The sequence below is a fragment of the Taudactylus pleione genome, unplaced genomic scaffold (assembly GCF_031769625.1).
Source record: "Taudactylus pleione unplaced genomic scaffold, aTauple2 ptg001012l, whole genome shotgun sequence".
Taxonomy (NCBI): domain Eukaryota; kingdom Metazoa; phylum Chordata; class Amphibia; order Anura; family Myobatrachidae; genus Taudactylus; species Taudactylus pleione.
In genome coordinates this window covers 808,434-830,143 of record NW_028285413.1, presented here as the reverse complement: position 1 = coordinate 830,143, position 21,710 = coordinate 808,434, and the positions used below count along the sequence as shown (strand labels likewise).

Here is a 21,710-nt window from a genome sequence, read left to right as displayed (position 1 = left end):
AGAAATAGGTACAGGCACACACAGAAACAGGCACGGTCACACACAGAAACAGGCACAGTCACACACAGAAACAGGCACAGTCACACACAGAAACAGGCACGGTCACACACAGAAACAGGTATGGTCACACACAGAAATAGGTACAGTCACACACAGAAACAGGCACGGTCACACACAGAAACAGGCACGGTCACACACAGAAACAGACACGGTCACACAGACACAGGTATGGTCACACACAGAAACAGGCAGGGTCACACACAGAAACAGGCATGGTCACACAGAGAAACAGGTACGGTCACACACAGAAACAGGTACGGTTACACAGACACAGGTATGGTCACACACAGAAACAGGTATGGTCACACACAGAAACAGGTACGGTTACACAGACACAGGCATGGTCACACACAGAAACAGGTACGGTCACACACAGAAACAGGCATGGTCACACAGAGAAACAGGTACGGTCACACACAGAAACAGGTACGGTTACACAGACACAGGTATGGTCACACACAGAAACAGGTATGGTCACACACAGAAACAGGAACGGTTACACAGACACAGGCACGGTCACACACAGAAACAGGTACGGTCACACACAGAAACAGGCACGGTCACACACAGAAACAGGCACGGTCACACACAGAAACAGGCACGGTCACACACAGAAACAGGCACGGTCACACACAGAAACAGGTACGGTCACACACAGAAATAGGTACAGTCACACACAGAATCAGGCACGGTCACACACAGAAACAGGTACGGTCACACACAGAAACAGGCACGGTCACACAGACACAGGTATGGTCACACACAGAAACAGGTACGGTCACACACAGAAATAGGTACAGTCACACACAGAATCAGGCACGGTCACACACAGAAACAGGTACGGTCACACACAGAAACAGGCACGGTCACACAGACACAGGTATGGTCACACACAGAAACAGGCACGGTCACGCACAGAAACAGGCATGGTCACACAGAGAAACAGGTACGGTCACACACAGAAACAGGTACGGTTACACAGACACGGGTATGGTCACACACAGAAACAGGTACGGTTACACAGACACAGGCATGGTCACACACAGAAACAGGTACGGTCACACACAGAAACAGGCACGGTCACACACAGAAACAGGCACTACTGCATAACACAATATCTGCGGACACGCACTACGCTGACATGGTACCATTGCTAAACCTGAGCATATCTAGGTGCATTGTGGAAAGAGTTGCATGTGTACAGTATGTACATGATCACATATGTGTATAATGTTGCACACTGGCCCAAACTGGCCCATATAACATGATCTGTAGTGCATGGACCTGCGTGTGATGCCCTGGGGTATCAGCGCCATAGATAATGCCTTACCGCGGACTCTTTATGACAGATTTAGTGATTCATAGATATTTGTTTTGGTAGCATATGAAATAAATACCTTTATTTTGAACTGTTTACAGGGAACAAAAAAACTGTTTTGAGAAAGGTTACACTTATTGGGCTGCCCATTATTATTATCCAAACTAGTTAAAATATATTATTTAGTTATTGAGATAACCTATTGTGAAAAACAGTGGCCATGTTATAAGGTCAGGGGCAACCTTAGGGGGAGTTTCCAGGAGCCCAGTAGGATATGCCATCGACCATTGAATGCACACAAAAGTAAATATTTTGCTGGCAATGACCGATAATTTTACCATAGACGTGGTCCAGTGTTGCACATCATTGGCAGAGGTCTAATGCAGAGGTCTGAGGATGGTTACTTATTCCTTTGTACATGTACAGTCATGGTCTGCCCATTCATTAACCATCGATAGTTTTCTGACAATGCTTAGAGACCATTGATTTCAGAACCTTTGAGGGATTAGAGATGAATATCGGCCATCGACAGATATCAGGAACCAATGTTCAATGGTACTTCCATCACTGTGTAGAGCGCAATGATTCCCCACCATCGATACCAGGTTCTAGGTAAGTCCAGGACACAGCCCCACACTTAAGCCGCCTCTAAGCAATTTTTTTTTTAAATTTAATTAAGGAAGTAAGATGAGAATTACTTTAACAAAGCCAATGACTGTTTAGAAGGATATATTGCAAGGCCTTTTATGTGAAGTAATCACATGCATGGAGGCAAGGAAAGTTATAAATAAATGTTTTCTGTTTTTTTTTCCAATTGTTAAATACTGTAGTAACTACAGAAACTTGAGTTGCATTGGGGAATGACAGCAAATATCTATGGTTCATAACATCGATGTTTTTCTGCCGATGATTTCCTGCCACAGAGGAGCAAATGCTATTGGAGACATCGAAGGGGACCATCAATTTCGGCTCTTAAATTGTGCAGCTCTACTACCTGTGGACTTGCTGCCGCAGTACGCTCTATTTCGGGACATGTGTTTATTGGTAGATTGCTTAGCCAATGTAAATCTACTGTGCGTTAGATTGTAAAAACCTATTTTGGCAGATGGTATGATGCCAGAGTATTAGGCTCATAAGCACATCTCGGCAGGGCTGTCTTACGAGCATTATAGGCCCTCGGCAAAGCAATGTACTGGAGCCCCTATGATAACACAGACTGCCCCTCCCCCATTTATAAAATCAGACCCCAGAGCGCACACACACTGACCACCCCCCCATTATTAAAATCATCCCCAGAGCACACACCCACTGCTCTCTCTCCCTAATGTATAAAATGACACCCCAGAGCACACACCCACTGTTCCATCTCCCTAATGAATAAAATCATACCCAGAGCACACACCTACTGCTCCCTCTCCCTAATGAATAAAATCATACCCAGAGCACACACCCACTGCTCCCTCTCCCTAATGAATAAAATCGTACCCAGAGCACACACCCACTGCTCCCTCTCCCTAATGAATAAAATCATACCCCAGAGCACACACCCACTGCTCCCTCTCCCTAATGAATAAAATCATACCCAGAGCACACACCCACTGCTCTCTCTCCCTAATGAATAAAATCATACCCCAGAGCACACACCCACTGCTCCCTCTCCCTAATGAATAAAATCATACCCCAGAGCAAACACCCACTGCTCTCCCTCCCTAATGAATAAAATCATACCCTAGAGCACACACCCACTGCTCCCTCTCCCTAATGAATAAAATCATACCCCAGAGCACACACCCACTGCTCTCTCTCCTTAATGAATAAAATCATACCCCAGAGCACACACCCACTGCTCTCTCTCCCTAATGAATAAAATACCCAGAGCACACACCCACTGCTCCCTCTCCCTAATGAATAAAATAATACCCAGAGCACACACCCACTGCTCCCTCTCCCTAATGAAATAATACCCAGAGCACCCTCCCACTGCTCCCTCTCCCTAATGAATAAAATCATACCCAGAGCACACACCCACTGCTCTCTCTCCCTAATGAATAAAATTGTACCCAGAGCACACACCCAATACTCTCTCTCCCTAATGAATAAAATCATGCCCAGAGCACACACCCACTGCTCCCTCTCCCTAATGAATAAAATAATACCCAGAGCACACACCCACTGCTCTCTCTCCCTAATGAATAAAATAATACCCAGAGCACACACCCACTGCTCTCTCTCTCCCTAATGAATACAATAATACCCAGAGCACACACCCACTGCTCCCTCTCCCTAATGAATAAAATAATACCCAGAGCACACACCCACTGCTCCCTCTCCCTAATGAATAAAATAATACCCAGAGCACACACCCACTGCTCTCTCTCCCTAATGAATAAAGTAATACCCAGAGCACACTCCCACTGCTCCCTCTCCCTAATGAATAAAATAATACCCAAGAGCACACACCCACCGCTCTCTTCCTAATGAATAAAATAATACCCAGAGCACACACCCAATGCTCTCTCTCCCTAATGAATAAAATAATACCCCAGAGCACACACCCACTGCTCCCTCTCACTAATGAATAAAATAATACCCCAGAGCACACACCCACTGCTCTCTCCCTAATGAATAAAATAATACCCCAGAGCACACACCCACTGCTCCCTCTCACTAATGAATAAAATAATACCCCAAAGCACACACCCACTGCTCCCTCTCACTAATGAATAAAATAATACCCAGAGTACACACCCACCGCTCCCTCTCCCTAATGAATAAAATAATACCCAGAGCACACACCCACTGCTCCCTCTCCCTAATGAATAAAATAATACCCAGAGCACACTCCCACTGCTCCCTCTCCCTAATGAATAAAATCATACCCCAGAGCACACACCCACTGCTCTCTCTCCCTAATGAATAAAATAATACCCCAGAGCACACACCCACTGCTCTCTCCCTAATGAATAAAATAATACCCCAGAGCACACACCCACTGCTCCCTCTCACTTATGAATAAAATAATACCCAGAGCACACACCCAATGCTTTCTCTCCCTAATGAGTAAAATAATACCCAGAGCACACACCCACTGCTCCCTCTCACTATTGAATAAAATAATACCCCAGAGCACACACCCAATGCTCCCTCTCACTTATGAATAAAATAATACCCAGAGTACACACCCAATGCTCTCTCTCCCTAATGAATAAAATAATACCCCAGAGCACACACCCACTGCTCTCTCTCCTTATTGAATAAAATCATACCCCAGAGCACACACCCACTGTTCCCTCTCCCTAATGAATAAAATAATACCCAGAGCACACACCCACTGCTCCCTCTCCCTAATGAATACTATCATACCCCAGAGCACACACCCACTGCTCTCTCTCCCTAATGCAGTGATTTTCAACCTTTTTTAACTCGCGGCACACTACACAAGATTTTAAAATTGCCAAGGCACACTATCCGGCGATGCGGTGTGCGCGGACTATGAAAAAACACACTACATTGGCCCCCACAAGAATAAAAAACACACTACATTGGCCCCCACAAGAATAAAAAACACACTACATTGGCCCCCACAAGAATAAAACAATCCCATTGGCTGGCCTAACAGAAAAAAAAAAACCACATTGCTCCCCACAAAAAAAACAACCATACCACATTGCGCCCCACAGAAAAAGAAACCTATGGCTGGCCCCACAGAAACAACAAAACAAAACAAAACACATTGTTCCCCACTATAGGCAAATATATGGCTGGATAACATATGGCTGGTTCTCACTAAAAAAAATGACATGACTGGTTCCCACGAAAAAATAAACTATGGCTGGTACCCACGAAGAAGAAAAAAATGTCTGGTCCCCACAAAACCCACATTTCTTCCCCCCTTGTCACTCACACTGCAGCAGGATTGCGTGCGGGCGGGTGGGCTTCCAGGCAGGCTGCAGAGCCTGCCTAGACAGAGCGCGGGCTGGCTGATTGGCGCAGGGCGTTGGCTGGCAGAGCGGGCTGGAGGGCAGTGGACAACGCGGCGTGCGTGACCTGTGATGTCACACCGCCGCATCTTTGCAGGTCACTACCCGGTCGCGCCTGAGTCTCCCAGAGGAGCTCAGCGGCCCGGGATGCTGAAGTACAGTAAAATGTGCCGGGTGGCTCTGACAGCCCCGCGGCACACTTCACAACCGGCCACGGCACACTAGTGTGCCGCGGCACACCGGTTGAAAACCGCTGCCCTAATGTATAAAATGAGACCCCAGAGCACACACCCAATGCTCTCTCTCCCTAATGAATAAAATAATACCCCAGAGCACACACCCACTGCTCCCTCTCACTAATGAATAAAATCATACCCCAGAGCACACACCCACTGCTCCCTCTCCCAAATTAATAAAATGACACCCCAGAGCACACACCCACTGCTCCCTCTCCCTAATTAATAAAATGACACCCCAGAGCACAGACCCACAGCTCTCCCTCCCTAATGAATAAAATAATACCCAGAGCACACACCCACTGCTCCCATTCCCTAATAAATAAAATCATACCCAGAGCACACACCCACTGCTCCCTCTCACTAATGAATAAAATCATACCCACAGCACACACCCATCGCTCTCTGGGCCTGATTCAGACGCGCTCGCAAGCGGGTCGATGTTGCCCAAGTGCGCATGCGCACGATGGAGGCGGCTCCATCGTGCGCATGCGCGAGACCAGAATAACGACGGCCAAGCCATCGTTATAGGTCTCACACCAAAGGGGGCGTGCTGTCGATGGTGATTGACAGCACGTCCCCTTTGGTGGGCGTGCCGGGGGCATGGCTGCCCAGACGGAGGCGTTCCCATGGGAACGCCTACCATCTGGGGCCGGCTCCACTGACATCACTAGTGATGTCAGTGGGAGAGCTTTTGGCTCTGATAGAGCCAAAAGCACTCCAGGGCTTGTGGCAGCGAGACCCTAACGCAAGGGTCTCGTCGCAAGCCCGATGGTCGCGATGGTCTTGACCATCGCGACCATCATTTTGGCCACTCGCTATAGCTGTGGGTGGTAACCCACAGCTATGCGAGCGGCCAGGAGGCCGCTCCAAAAAGTAAGAGGGATGGCCCTGACTCAGAGCGAGCACTACGTCAGAGCGTCCGGCTCTGAATCAGGGCCTCTGTCCCTAATGAATAAAATGAGACCCCAGAGCACTCACCCACTGGTCTCTCTCCGTAATGAATAAAATAATACCCCAGAGCACACAACCACTGCTCCCTCTCTCTAATTAATAAAATCATACCCCAGAGCACACACCCACTGCTCCCTCTCCCAAATGAATAAAATGAGAACCCAGAGCACACACCCACCGCTCCCTCTCCCTAATGAATAAAATCATACCCCAGAGCACACACCCACCGCTCTCTCTCCCTAATCAATAAAATCATACCCAGAGCACACACCCACTGCTCTCCCTCCCTAATGAATAAAATCATACCCCAGAGCACACACCCACTTCTCTCAGAGCACACACCCACCGCTCTCTCACCCTAATGAATAAAATGAGACTCCAGAGCACACACCCACTGCTCCCTCTCACTAATGAATAAAATCATACCCCAGAGCACACACCTACTGCTCCCTCTCCCTAATTAATAAAATCATACCGAGAGCACACACCCACTGCTCCCTCTCCCTAATGAATAAAATCATACCCAGAGCACACACCCACTGCTCCCTCTCCCTAATGAATAAAATCATACCCAGAGCACACACACACTGCTCCCTCTCCCGAATGAATAAAATCATACCCAGAGCATACACCCACTGCTCCCTCTCCCTAATGAATAAAATCATACCCAGAGCACACACCCACTGCTCCCTCTCCCTAATGAATAAAATCATACCCCAGAGCACACACCCACTGCTCCCTCTCCCTAATGAATTAAATCATACCCAGAGCACACACCCACTGCTCCCTCTCCCTAATGAATAAAATCATACCCCAGAGCACACACCCACTGCTCTCTCTCCCTAATGAATAAAATCATACCCAGAGCACACACCCACTGCTCTCTCTCCCTAATGAATTAAATCATACCCAGAGCACACACCCACTGCTCCCTCTCCCTAATGAATAAAATCATACCCCAGAGCACACACCCACTGCTCCCTCTCCCTAATGAATAAAATCATACCCCAGAGCACACACCCACTGCTCTCTCTCCCTAATGAATTAAATCATACCCTAGAGCACACACCCACTGCTCTCTCTCCCTAATGCAGTGGTCAAGGAACTTTTTTTACCTTTTACCCCAATATATATTTTTTAGATACACCGATGTCACCACCTTGATTTGAAGGGAAGAAAACTGTAGTAGTGTCCCCATATAATGCCCCTGTAGTAGTGCCCCCATAGTTATGCCCCTGTAGTAGTGCCCCCATAATTATGCCCCTGTAGTTGTTCCCCCATAGTTATGTCCCTGTAGTAGTGCCCCCATAGTTATGCCCCTGTAGTAGTTCCCCCATAGTTATGCCCCTGTAGTAGTGCCCCCATACTTATGCCCCTGTAGTAGTGCCCCCATATAAGGCCCCTGTAGCAGTGCCCCCATATAAGGCCCCTGTAGTAGTGCCCTCATATAATGCCCTTGTAGTAGTGCCCCCATTTAGGGCCCCTGTAATAGTGTCCCCATTTAGGGCCCCTGTAGTAGTGCCCTCATATAGGGCCCCTGTAGTAGTGCACTCATATAGGGCCCCTGTAGTAGTGCCCTCCATATAGGGCCCCTGTAGTAGTGCCCTCCATATAGGGCCCCTGTAGTAGTGCCCTCCATATAGGGCCCCTGTAGTAGTGCCCTCCATATAGGGCCCCTGTAGTAGTGCCCTCCATAAAGGGCCCTTTTGCAGCAGTGCCCCATATAGTTCCCCTGTAGTAGTGCCCCATATAATGCCCCTGTAGCAGTGCCCCCATATAATGCCCCTGTAGCAGTGCCCCCATATAATGCCCCGGTAGCAGTGCCCCCATACAATGCCCCTGTAGCAGTGCCCCCATATAATGCCCCTGTAGCAGTGCCCCCATATAATGCCCCTGTAGTAGTGCCCCCATATAATGCCCCGGTAGCAGTGCCCCCATATAGTGCCCCTGTAGTAGTGCCCCTTATAATGCCGCTGTAGAAGTGCCCCCATATAATGCCCCTGTAGTAGTGCCCCCATACAATGCCCCGGTAGCAGTGCCCCAATATAGTGCCCCTGTAGTAGTGCCCCATATAATGCCCCATATAATGCCCCTGTAGTGCCGCTTGTACAAAAAAAACCCACTTACCTTAATCCCCGCTCCTGCTTCCGCCGCCGTCCTGTCCGTCCGGCTGCTCCTCGGAACTATGGGAGAGAAGTCATGACATCTCTCCCATAGTGCGCATGGAGAGAGGCGGAAGCTGGAGTTCAGAAGAGAACTCCAGCCTCCGGCTAACGCGGCGCTGCAGGGAAGGAGCCGGGCGACCGTGAACTCCATTCCGGGGGGTAATGGACGGACTGCCCGTCATGCAAAGAATAAACTGCATGCCCGGCTGTCCGTCCATTACCCCCAGGAATTTCATTTTTACCCCATTTGGGGTAATTTACCCCTGTTCCCCTACCAAAGCCCTAATGAATAAAATCATTCCCAGAGCACACACCCACTGCTCTCCCGCCCTAATGAATAAAATCATACCCCAGAGCACACACCCACTGCTCGCTCTCCCTAATGGGGAAAATGGAGGCATGCTGGCCCTGTTTTCTGGGCTTGCTGAAGCCAGTTGCTGCTTCTTTGGACGCAGCTTTACTGGCCCTGACACCGTGATTACTCAGATGCCTGATGGTTACGCAGTTGATCCGCTGGCAGCGTCTTCGCAGCTCAAACTGGCAGTTCCAGGGGCTGGCTGTCCTGTTAGTGATTGGCAGGTGGCGCTTCCAATGGGAAGACACTGCCAGTCACAGTGTAGCCTGTGCGGTCACGGACTGCATCTAGCTCACTGTAGTGGCGGATTCTACAGGGGGGCTCTGCAGCCCCTGGGTAATATCCGCCGCTGGGTGGGATGGAATTGCACATCCAGATGCATAGCTTTTTGGAATACACAGGCGGATTGTCGCATTAGCAAATGGAAGTATTATGCGCAGGCTGCCGCAGCTGAATGTCGGGGCGGACGCCGATGTATCCAAATCGGAATTAGCGTCACACAATTTCATCTTCACAATATTTATCCAGAAGACCAGTCAGCGACTAATATGTGCATATCAATAGAGAAACCACCTTTGACATGTCGTATGGAGTATGCGCACTCTTGTCTTTCGCCAAATGCCACAAAACACGCCAATGGGTCATACTTGCCGACATTCAGCTCCCTCCTTCCGGGAGGGAGCTGAATGCCTGCATTCTGTGGGGGGCGTGGCCGGGCTATGATGCTGTTTTGGGGGCAGTGCCGGGGGCGTGACCGCACGATCGCGTCATCGTGGCCCCGCCCACTCTTCACAATGCTGGAAAAAAGGCATTGTGAAGCAGGGGGCGGAGCCACGATGACACGATTCAGCGCGAATCGCGTCATCGTGCCCCCCCACAGCGGGGTTTTTTACTAGTAGTCTGGGGGGGTAGGCGGCACCCGGGAGGCTTGGCTGCCTTTCCGGGGGGTCAGGAGCGGCACCCGATATTCAGGAGGCTCCCGACCAAATCGGGAGGGTAGGCAAGCCTGCAATGGGTGTATTATCTTTCGCAAGACTGATTCCACGCAATAACCACAAAACAATGCGTATGTGTCAGTCCAAACTGCACGTTCCCAAAACATGAAGAAAACCATCTATAGGTCACTTTTGTTTTGTGCGTTCCTGCACCTCGCAATGAAATATATACGCTATATGTCAAAGTGTTTCTGTTTTTGTGTTTCGTCTGTAACTGACTCTATTAGGAGATACATTCCACATGTCCTCTTCCACAATAGAGAAATGATGACATTATATTGTGATGAAGAAGCTGCTACAAAATTGTGTTCTCTGTAGACAACGCGCACTATTAAAAATGGCAGCACTTGGTTTTTTTTTTCACCGTTGTGTAATCTTACCTGCTAAGAGCCTTATCTTCATACAACCACTGAGCTCCTGAGTAAATATTCTGCCACAGATTTAAATCTTCAGGGGGATTTGATGCAAGTGGTTGCAGGATTGTACGTCTCAGGAGTTCATATCTAGCACAAAAGACAAGCAGAGCGCCCGGATTATCTCCACTAATAATATTAAACAAAAACAGGGGTTTTTCAAACGTTATTTTGTTTTTACAGCTGCAAAATTGCTCAGATAAACGCGCCGAGGTTTCCAAACTTATTCTGCTACGGGGAAAAAAAAAAAAGTGTTATTTTTAAAGAAAAACATTAACACATAGAGAAGCTTTTATCGTGAACGCTGCGTCCGCCGGCCCGCTATCAAACCTCAGTTTATATCTCCGTTCCTCTATGTGCATTGGCGATTACAGTATTTTAATCTAAGATTATAAAATAAAAGCATCGTTAATAATTGTTAGGCTGAAATTCTGATTTTTATCTTTTTGTATTCTGGATTTTTATATAAAGTAGGTATATTAGAAATGTTTTTTTTCTGTTATCGAAGAGCTTTTTTTTGACATTTTAATACTATAAATGCAGTAATGAATTATTTGGGTTCCTACAGCATCTCTTCAGAAAGTTTACACCAATGACCGATTTGTATTCATCTATATGTAATATACGTATCTTGGTATTTTCTGCAGTATAGGACTCCCATGTTATGTACCTAAAGGAGAAATGTTTTTGATTTTGGATATAAATGGGTGTAAAATGAAACTACCAAACTATTATTTATATTCATAATCCATATGTGCAATACCATATATTTTAAACAAAAAAAAAATTAAAAAATTTATATCTTAATTTTCAAAAAAGTTTTTTAATTTTATGGATCTATTTATGAAGCTGGGAAAGAGCCTCTCTCTGGCGACAATGGCTGTTTCCACCAGAAATGTTTTTTTTTTTTCCTATTTATAAAAAGCTACCGCCGACTATCACCAGCAGTAGCCATTGCTGCGATTCTCCAATCCGTACACAGCTGCAGGAAAAGCTTGGGGTTATAATGATGCGCTGTAATTTTATTTATGCCTGTGGAACCATATATTAAACACGCCAAAGACCAAGCAGGCCACATGTAGAAAAGGTGATATTTGCATATCTGTACCCACAATTCCAAGGGCAGCTTTATCCTGTATTTTCTGTTGTTCTGCTAAAAAGGCTGTTTCGGAACGACATGTATGATCTCCACGTTACCTTATGTCGGGTCCATTGGGCCTTGAAGGAGGCTGCCAGGAAAGGGCTATGAATGTCTCACTCACAGGAACCACGGATAACGGGCTAACGCCCTCAGGGGGTGCCGGCTGAGTGGTCACTAATGTTGGCAAGCTTTCAGTACTGCCCCCAAGATACACCCCCCCTCCAGTGGAGGCCACGATGGTCACAGCATAGTCAGTGTAAGGGATGAGACGGGTAACGGTGTAGCTTAGTAACATTGTGTCAGTTATAATAATGCGCGGTTCTGGCATGCGGATCTCATAGCGCAATATGTCTCCATTCGGTTTCAGTGGGGGCTTCCAAGTGACCTGAGATGAAAAGAAATAAGAAATCACATTAAATTAAACAAACCAGATAAAACATTCAGGGGTCTATGAAAGAAGCCTTGGAGAGAAATACAGTGGAGAGAGATAAAGCACCAACCAATCAGCTCCTAAATGTCATTTTACAGGCTGTGTTTGGTTGGTACTTTATCTCTGTCCACTTTATCTCTCTCTATCCAAGGCTTAGTACATAGATCTGCTCCAGGCCTATACCTTGTGCAAGAGATGTGTGTGACATCAGGCAGACGGTCACCTCTGAATAGGCCGTAATTCTGCATAGGCGCCCACGAAACGTGCCGTCTAATACACACAGTGGGATCACTAAGGCTTCAGATTTTTTTTCTGCCTCCCTTATAATATACAGATAAAACCATTGCAGAGCCGATTACTTCTAACCACCAATAACAGACTGTCACTATCAGGGCCTCATTTACTAACGGGTTTTGTCACCAAAACGAGTGATAAATGTCACTGTGTATGATAAATGGTACTCCAACCAATCAGCTCCCAGCTGTCACTGTGTATGATAAATGGTGCTCCAGCCAATCAGCTCCCAACAGTCACTGTGAATGATAAATGGTGCTCCAGCCAATCACCTCCCAACAGTCACTGTGTATGATAAGTGGTGCTCCAGCCAATCAGCTCCCAGCTGTCACTGTGTATGATAAATGGTGCTCCAGCCAATCAGCTCCCAACTGTCATATTTCTAACACAGCCTGTGAGATGACAGTTGGGAGCTGATTGGCTGGCACCTTATCACTATTCACTCTGTCTCCTAACACTGCTTAGTAAATAGACCCTATATCTGATACAGAATCGGTATGTATGACTGCCAGAGGTGAGGCCAATAGTTGGAATCCTGACACGGGTAGCCCAATGGGTGAAGATCCCGACAGCGGAGGTAAGAAGTCTATCCCTAACCCCTTTCCCACCCTAGCCCTCCCTTAGGGGTGCCTGACCCTAACATCCCACATAGTGCCTAATACTAACCTCCCCCCATAGTGCCTAACCCTAACCTCCCCCCATAGTGCCTAACCCTAACCTCCCCCCTTAGTGCCTAACCCTAACCTCCCCCCTTGGTGCCTAATCCTAACCTCTCCCCACAGTGTCTAACCCTAACCTCTCCCCACAGTGCCTATCCCTAACCTCTCCCCATAGTGCCTAACCTTAACCTCTCACTATAGTGCCTAACCTCCCCCCATAGTGCCTAACCCTAACCTCCCCCTTAGTGCCTAATCCTAACCTCCCCCCATAGTGAATAACCCTAACCTCCCCCCATAGTGCCTAACCCTAACCTCCCCCTTAGTGCCTAACCCTAACCTCCCTCCATAGTGCCTAACTCTAACCTCCCCCCTTGGTGCCTAACCCTAACCTCCCCCCTTGGTGCCTAATCCTAACCTCTCCCCACAGTGCCTAACCCTAACCTCTCCCCACAGTGCCTATCCCTAACCTCTCCCCATAGTGCCTAACCTTAACCTCCCCCCATAGTGCCTAACCTCCCCCCATAGTGCCTAACCCTAACCTCCCCCTTAGTGCCTAACCCTAACCTCCCCCCATAGTGCCTAACCCTAACCTCCCCCCATAGTGCCTAACCCTAACCTCCCCCCATAGTGCCTAACCTCCCCCCATAGTGCCTAACCCTAACCTCCCCCTTAGTGCCTAACCCTAACCTCCCCCTTAGTGCCTAACCCTAACCTCCCCCCATAGTGCCTAACTCTAACCTCCCCCCATAGTGCCTAACTCTAACCTCCCCCCTTGGTGCCTAATCCTAACCTCCCCCCATAGTGCCTAACCCTAACCTCCCCCCATAGTGCCTAACTCTAACCTCCCCCCTTGGTGCCTAATCCTAACCTCCCCCCATAGCGCCTAACCCTAACCTCCCCCCATAGTGCCTAATCCTAACCTCCCCCCTTAGTGCCTAACACTAACCCCCCTCCCTGCACCCTAAAAACCTAACCCTCCCGAGGGTGCCTAACCTTAACCCCCCTTCCCCTAGCCTAACCCAAAGTCCCCCCGGGAGTCCCTAAACCTCACCCCCCCCTCTCGTCACCCGGCTCACCTTAGTTTGTTATGCCGGGCGTCAGGATTTCGGCGGGTGGATAATGATAGGCGTCAGGATTTTGATGCCTATCATTATTCCCATGCCGTGATTTGACAGTCGGGAAGCCGAGAGTCGGCATCTGACAGTCGGCTTCCTGGCTACATCCCCTGATACACGTTTTCTTCCTTAGTCCTACAGCTGCCATTAACCTGATATTCAAGGAAATTACTATTTCTTCCTATCAAGCAGTAATAAATACTTCTGTACAGAGGCAAAGAGACAAAATAAAACTCTCTTGGGACACGCTTCAAGATAAATTGAAAAATTATAAGTGTGGATAAAACTTAACTTGTAATCAAAAAGCCCTAAATAAAAATAAGTACTGTAAGTTATACTATATAGGTTAGAAATGTATTGAATAGTCGTGATAGTCACATGATAGCTGCTTAGTGCTAAGATGGGGGCTGCGAAAATATGTTACATCCCTTGTGTACAATTTACATAGAGTGGCTTAGGGCCTGATTCAGCAGGGAACGCAGGTGCTTATACGCACGCAATCGCTCAATCGTTGCGTACTAGCCACTGTGTTCGGGACTGCTGAGGATATGCAGACCCGTGGCACAGTGATTGACAGGAAGTGCCGTTTGGGGGTGGTGCCGGGGGGGGCGGTCGGCGTTGAAACCCAGTGCGTTTCAACGCCGTTGCAAGGGTGTGCATAAATTAGCCACTGCGAAACCAGATACCGCCTCAGCTCTCTTTTAAATTATAATAGTTGGATTGTTTTTATCGACACCGCCACATAACCGGTCACACGTAAAAGCAGAAGGAACAATAAATGACAATGTAAGTAAAATGTTGCGCATTGCTACGCGAGCTTGTCTGCACGTTTCAACAGCCTTACGCAGCCTGTGGCTTTCTGCTGTCAGGGCATGCTGGAATTATTAGTTCCACTTGGGCCGCGCACATTCTGGCGCAATGTCACCAAAAGATTTTTGAGGCTAGAGCTGCACTTTGCACCTCTCTAAATCTCAAGGACAGTGTTTAAACAATGGCATCCGATGAACTGGTAAAGCACACAGCGCTACGCTCGCTAGTCTCCCTCCGGCTCGTGGGATTGTCAGACTGTATCTTGGCAATGTAAAGCGTGAAAGCATCAGAGCTCTTAAGACAGTGTATTCACGGCAGCATAAGCAGTTTGCTCATTGATTTGGCGATCAGGATTCATGCTCAGGAGGCCTCACACCGTCTTGTTTTCCTGACAAAACGCGCAATAATACTTATGAGGGCACCATTATATATTATACATAAGCCATTGTATAGTAACCTTGGGAAGCATAGCTATCACTGACTGAGATGTTTACACGGGCGCGTCGCCCTGTGGTGTCTGTAATATGTTATACAGCTTACGGCTGATGTGCTACTGGATGCTGCTATAGGAATTCTGCAGCAATATCAGTTCCTTACCGATGGAAACGGATGTAAATAAATGAGGTACAGAAGGTGGAAAAGCCCCACATTCCGAGGTAATGAGACTGATATGGGTAACGGGGGAATATAGCCAGTGCCAGGTGAGCGTGATGTGCCCAGTGCAACTTTGTAAGGTCAGCGTCACCCTGGTCAGCAGCCTAGATAGGCTTTGGGCATATTTTGTGTTGGCATAAATTTCGGTGTTTCGCAGCTGGTGAATTGGTTTTAGAACTTTGAAGCATATTCAGTAAGAGTGACGATATTATCGGGCAACATTGCCACCATTTTTTTTTTTCAACTATTACATTTTATAGCAGCTATTCAGCATTTTTTTATGTAGGGATCGTGGTTGCATTAACACACTGTCCCTACGATGTTACAGAAGGCATTGCATTCGGGATTCCGAAAAACAAAACCTTCTGTTTCTTCTTCTTTGCTGCTCAGTCATGCGCTTGCGAATAGTCTCCGTTCCTGCTTTGCGGCGACCGCCGGGGGAAAGTCCAACTCCAGCCTGTCAAAATTATCTAACTTGATTGAAATGCGTGCACAGGCTTTAAATTAGTGTGTATACGTACAATCTTATTTATGTGCTTTTATATTTGAATTTATAACAAGACCCTTGTACGGGGACCATTATTTACCCATATACTGCACTAATGAGCAAAAATATATATATATTCCATAGACAAAAAACGGTTTCACATGTCCCATTAAGACTTAAAATTTTACAAAACCTACTGAATTTGTACCACTTAAACTAAAAAAAACAATGAAATTATGATCTAACAGGCTGACGCCTTAATGGACGTGTTCCTTGTGCAATACAGATATGGTATGCCATCACACCCTGTGGTTAACTGCAGACTCAGCACTCTCACAGAATGAGATTGCTGTCACTCACAAAATAGTGGAGCTCCTAATTCACATAATTGTGTGCTTATTGGAATACATACATAAAAAATGAGGATTTGGGAGTAATCTAAAGCTCCAATTGTCTGTTTTTTCCTGACACTCTCAGTTAGGATCATTTTTCTGCTGTTCAATATGGGGGATTTTTGGGAAGGCATAAGTCAGGGTACAGGGCGAATTTAGACTTGGGGTTTGTTTTATTAGGTAGCTATTATTCCAGGGTAGGTGCTTTTGGGGTTCGGGCAAATTAGAAAGTTACAGTTTTTAAACTATTACCTCACAAATGCGCCATTATACAGATAGGAAACTTAGAATTGGGTACACCAAGATGGCTGGCCAGTGCGGGCGTAGCGACGGTGTGATTTGGGGGAAGGAAGCGGGTGTTAGCTGCAGCCAGGAACCATGGGAGGAGGGGTAGCGGGTGTTGGTGGCGGCGGTGCGGGCGGCAGCAGACAGACGTAGGCTCAGATCAGGGATATCCGTGGTGCCTGCATCTGTGTGTGATAAAAATAAACACAGATGCATGGCCGGATCAGTGAGATCCATCAGTGTTGCTCTATTTAAATAAATGAAAGTGTTAAAATAAAAAAAAGGCGAACCACAAGCGGGGCATAAAGGGCCCGCTGGTACTTATAGTACCCCTGTAAAAGAAATATATATATATATATATATAAAAAAAAAAATAGACGCTGTTGGTTTTAATATTTTATTGTTCTGCACCTTCACCGTGATTGGCTCGTGGCGGCCATCGTTGAATTTCAAAAATGGCGTTGAGGTGCCATTTTTTATATGGACACGCGCGGTTCTCACCATTGAAGTCAATGGTAAGAACTGCTCATTGGCTGAGAGGCAGAAGGCTCGCCTCTCTCAGCCAATGAGCGCTCCGCACCGGGATTTCAGTCGCACCGGGTTTTCTATACTGAAATCCCGTGGCGGAGCCGTCATTCAGATAGTACTTTCTTTAGAGGACAGTACTAATGTCCGTGACTCGCAAAATTTGTTTATTTGTTTTGCCAACACCCTGGATGCCTACTCTGGAACGAAGAGGACCTGATCCACGCATAGGAGGAGGTGAGTATGGATTTTTTTATTACAGGTACCCTATGGATTATCTACTTGGACAAGTGGATGTGATTGGCTTCAGGGATACATAGGTGAATATGAGAGATCGCATGTGTGCACCTTCTACGGGGGGGGTTCTGTGTTTTTTTAATATTGCTTTTGCTGTGGATCTACATGTCACAGCGTGCCCATAATGTCCCGCATGCTGGTACTTGCTGGGAACTGTAGTTCCACTGCAAAAGACAATATTTTTTACTCTTTACTTGCACCACACTTTACATAATCAAACCGGCACCCACTAGGGGTGCCGGGGATAGCCCCGGGCTATTAGCCTGGGGTGCCCGGAGAGGGGGCCCCTTTTATTGGGGGGTCCCCAACTCCTCAGGGATCCCTGGCCTGGGATGACTAGTGATCAGGGGTGATGCTTTGGCTGGGGGGCCCAGTGAAAGGGCTACCCTGGCTGTGGCATTACCCCCCTCTAGAAAGGTTCTGATGCTGCTTCTGGTTAATACAGGGCAACCCTACACCAGGGCCGTAGCTAGGGTAGTGTGGCCAGTGCCATGACACAGGGCACCACAGGTCAGGGGGCGCTGTTTGGGCCTGTCAAATTTCTGTTTATTATCATTCTTATTTGTAACGTCCTCTTATTTAATCCCCAGTATCTCCTGGCCTCCCCTATCTCTTCCCTGGCCCTTCCCCATGAGGCCATGGCCCTCTCTCAGGTGCACTATATTATGTCCCTATTTATCCCCAGCATCTCCTGGCATCCCCTATCTCTTCCCTGGCCCTTCCCCATGAGACCATGGCCCTCTCTCAGGTGCACTATATTATGTCCCTATTTATCTCCAGCATCTCCTGGCCTGCATTATGTCCCTTTGAGAAATGAAGGCGGCGCCAATGCTCTTTCTGGCACAGGGCACCAAAAAGTCTAGTTACGGCTCTGCCCTTCACATTTTTTTCCCCTGTATTTCCAGAACCAGGACCGGCTCAGAGTCCAGTGCTGTTTGCGCTTAATAACCCTTACATCATTTGTCCCCTGTATTTTGGCAACCAGGACTGGTTCTGAAAAGCCCGATGCTGGTTGTGCTTAATACAGAGGACCCCTACGTCGTTTGTCCCCTGTATTTAGTACAACCAGTACTGGGTCTCCAAAGCCCGGTGATGTTTGTTTGGGGGGCTGACGGGGGGGCACATGCCGTGTTTTTTTTTTTTTTTACACAGGTTTTCATTTTTTCTTTTAAACACAAGCACAGAACGATCTCACTGATCCATCCCTGCTTCTGTGTTTGTTATTTATACATAGATGCAGGCATCACGGAACTTCCTGATCTGAGCCTGCTCCCCCGGGTCCTGCAACCCGCATCACCACCGCTCAAACTGCTGCCCGATACTTTCCCTGGGTACCGGCCACAGCTAATGCCTGCTACCCCCCCTCCCCCGTGTCCCGGCCGCAGCTAACACTCGCTGTCTTCCCCCGATTCCCACCGCCGCTACGCCCATCCTGGCAAGCCATCTTTGCGCACCCAAGTGAAGCCACAGTGAGTACACCTGCTGAAGGCACCTACGGAGGCTGTGCAACAAGTTAAAGCTTCCTATCTGTATAATGGCGCAACTGTGAGGTAATAGTTTAAAAACTGTAACTTTCTAATTTAGATTCAGCCTCAGGGGCATATTCAATTTGCCACGATAAGCTGTTTTCGTGAAAAAGTTTTGCTGATGATGTCATTTCGCCAGGCAAAAACTTATCACCGTATTCAATTCCACAGACTTTTCGCCTACGCGGAAAGTCAATGCATTGGTATAGGCGGAAAAGAAACCAGGCGGAAAAAAGTGCAGAATTGCGGTTTTGGGGTGCAAAGGTGGGGAAACCACCCTTGGGGCAGGCCCCCAAAGGTTAACAGCAAAAAATAAAAAATAAAATTGAAGAACACCCCAAAAATATTATTTTTAAAAAGGGGATGAAAAAGTACAAAGTTGTGGTCTGCAAGTATGGGCGAGGTGTTTTTTAGATTTCAGGTGCTTGCTGAAGGTGCGTTTTTCCTGTTTTTTTAACACTTCACTTTTGCGATTCTTAACCATGCTTGCACCCATTTTCATGTACCCCAAATTTGCTGGGACTAGTTATTTTCTCCAAAAAAACCTGCAAAATGCAATTTTTCACCAAAGACGCTAATTAGCAGCTATTGAGAGCATTTAAGTACCCCAAATAGCTTCAGTAGGGCTATTCGGGGGCATCTACATTGATCCCCAATGTTAGTGCATCTTTTGGGGGGTGCCAGACTGATTTCCCCAATTCTGACAGCACTTTTCTCCTGTTTGCGTTTCGCCAGGTACTGTTTTCCCATTTTTTGGAATTGAATAGGGCGAATAGCGGGGCTGCGCATGAAAAGTTTTTGCCTCCAAAACACGTGAAATCGGCGAAAAGTATGGTAGGCGAAACCTTTCCGACTTTTTGCGTCTAATTGAATATGCCCCACATAAAATAGTTTTTTTTTAAGTAACAAATAAATAACCTCAAGAATAAAAAACGACTTTTTATACCCTTAAAATGAATTTGTAAAGATCAGGCAGAGCTGTCGCCTCCCGTACAGAATTGGGGCGGTGGGTTTGGAAGGGTTGAGAATCACAGGGTGTGTGGTAGCTATAACCCACTGGGTATGGCCTCTTCCCTCCAGAATCAAAAAACACCACTTAATTGGCGAACGCGGCATCGCAGCATTTTTCTATAACTCCCAGCAACATAGAGAAAACATGTAACAAATCCTTAGATAATAATGTTATAAGATATTCTAATGGTTGTCTAAGCCCACAAAATACTGGCTCATTATTAGCGAGAAATCCCCAATGTCTTATATACAATATATTATATTGTCCATATGTTGTGCGCTGCCATCCTATGGCTGCATTTCTATACAGTGTTTCAGAATTGAATGATGATCGATGTATGTGAATTTAATGTGTTTCCCACCAGTGTTTTACTAGCTTTATATACCTGGAGCTGTGCCTACCTTTTCTATAAAGCTTTTGATGAAGTTCTAATGATGGTATGAAACGCGTCAAGCTTTGTTTTAGTGCCTTTTCATTGATTTTTGGATTAATGAAAGCAGCTTTTAAAATCAGAGAGATCATTATCTTTTTTTTTTCCATTTTCCTTTTTCTGTCGTCTACGCCTGCATTACTCCTGTCTGAGTTTATCGCTTCTCTTTAACCATTTTGCTGCAAAAGAGACGCCGAGTTGTGTTTTCCTTAAAGCGAATTTCCACTTGAATTAATTTACAGTACAAGCCGACCTGTGAGTATAAATTTAATACATTGCGTTCTTATTTTTGGCTTTCTTCTGGGCCTTTCAGCAATTTATTTATACAATGCGGAACCTCTACTGAGCACCATGTACAGAATACATTGTATGTGGCCACACTCAGAATTAAATATACAGGGCCTTGGGTTAAAGCTGAGGTGTTATTGGGTTAAATCCCATATAAACTGAAAATCCTCTTATAAATGCAAACTAGATAAATGATAAGCCTCAGTAATTGTGATAATACCTGTCTAATAGCACTGTAAAATAATGCATATAGGGGCCCATAAAACTCGTTGCGTATGATATATGGTGCTCCAGCCAATCAGCTCCCAACTGTCATTTTTCAAACAGATGACAGCTAGGAGCTGATTGGCTGGAGTACCATTGTCATACGCAACGAGTTTTAAAACGTGTTGTTTATTTTTTTTTTTAATTCTTTATTTAGAAAGCTCATAAAAAAAATAACATTGAAAAACACAAATACAATCAATAGTGTACATGAGCCATTTTTTTCAAATAAAATAAATAGCAATAAGCATGTGGGGGGAAAGGGGTATGTAGAGGGGGTGGGAGGGTGTTGGGGAAGATGGGAACAGGACTATCAAGAGAAACAAAACATTATAGAAAAATCCAAATGCTGGGCAAGAAGTGTTATAAGGTAGAAAGAAAAAACGTGCCAATTGGAGAACAGGAGAGAAGAATATTCAGTCAGTTAGGGAGGTTTGCATAGGGAAGTCAGATTGGGGGGATCAGACTCAACCACCGCGCATGAATCACACATGGGTAATGAGCGCAGAGGGCAGAGGTAATGAGGTGTTGTCGTATGAGAGCCACGGAGCCCAAACTTGAGACTATATATGGCCTCTATCATGAAGCTAGTAGGTAATATTTTCCATTTCCGCTATATGTCGGA

General features: G+C 46.6%; 1 protein-coding gene across 1 annotated transcript in view; it reads right to left on the bottom strand.

Moving 5' to 3' along the window:
* Positions 1-21,710, bottom strand: part of LOC148454303 (usherin-like) — a gene marked incomplete at both ends in the record, with an annotated part of 948,215 nt that overhangs the window by 164,813 nt on the left and 761,692 nt on the right. The window contains 2 exons of the mRNA XM_088461074.1: positions 10,444-10,566; positions 11,674-12,002. Coding sequence (XP_088317200.1) covers positions 10,444-10,566; positions 11,674-12,002 — 452 coding nt within the window. The remainder of the gene's footprint in view (positions 1-10,443; positions 10,567-11,673; positions 12,003-21,710) is intronic.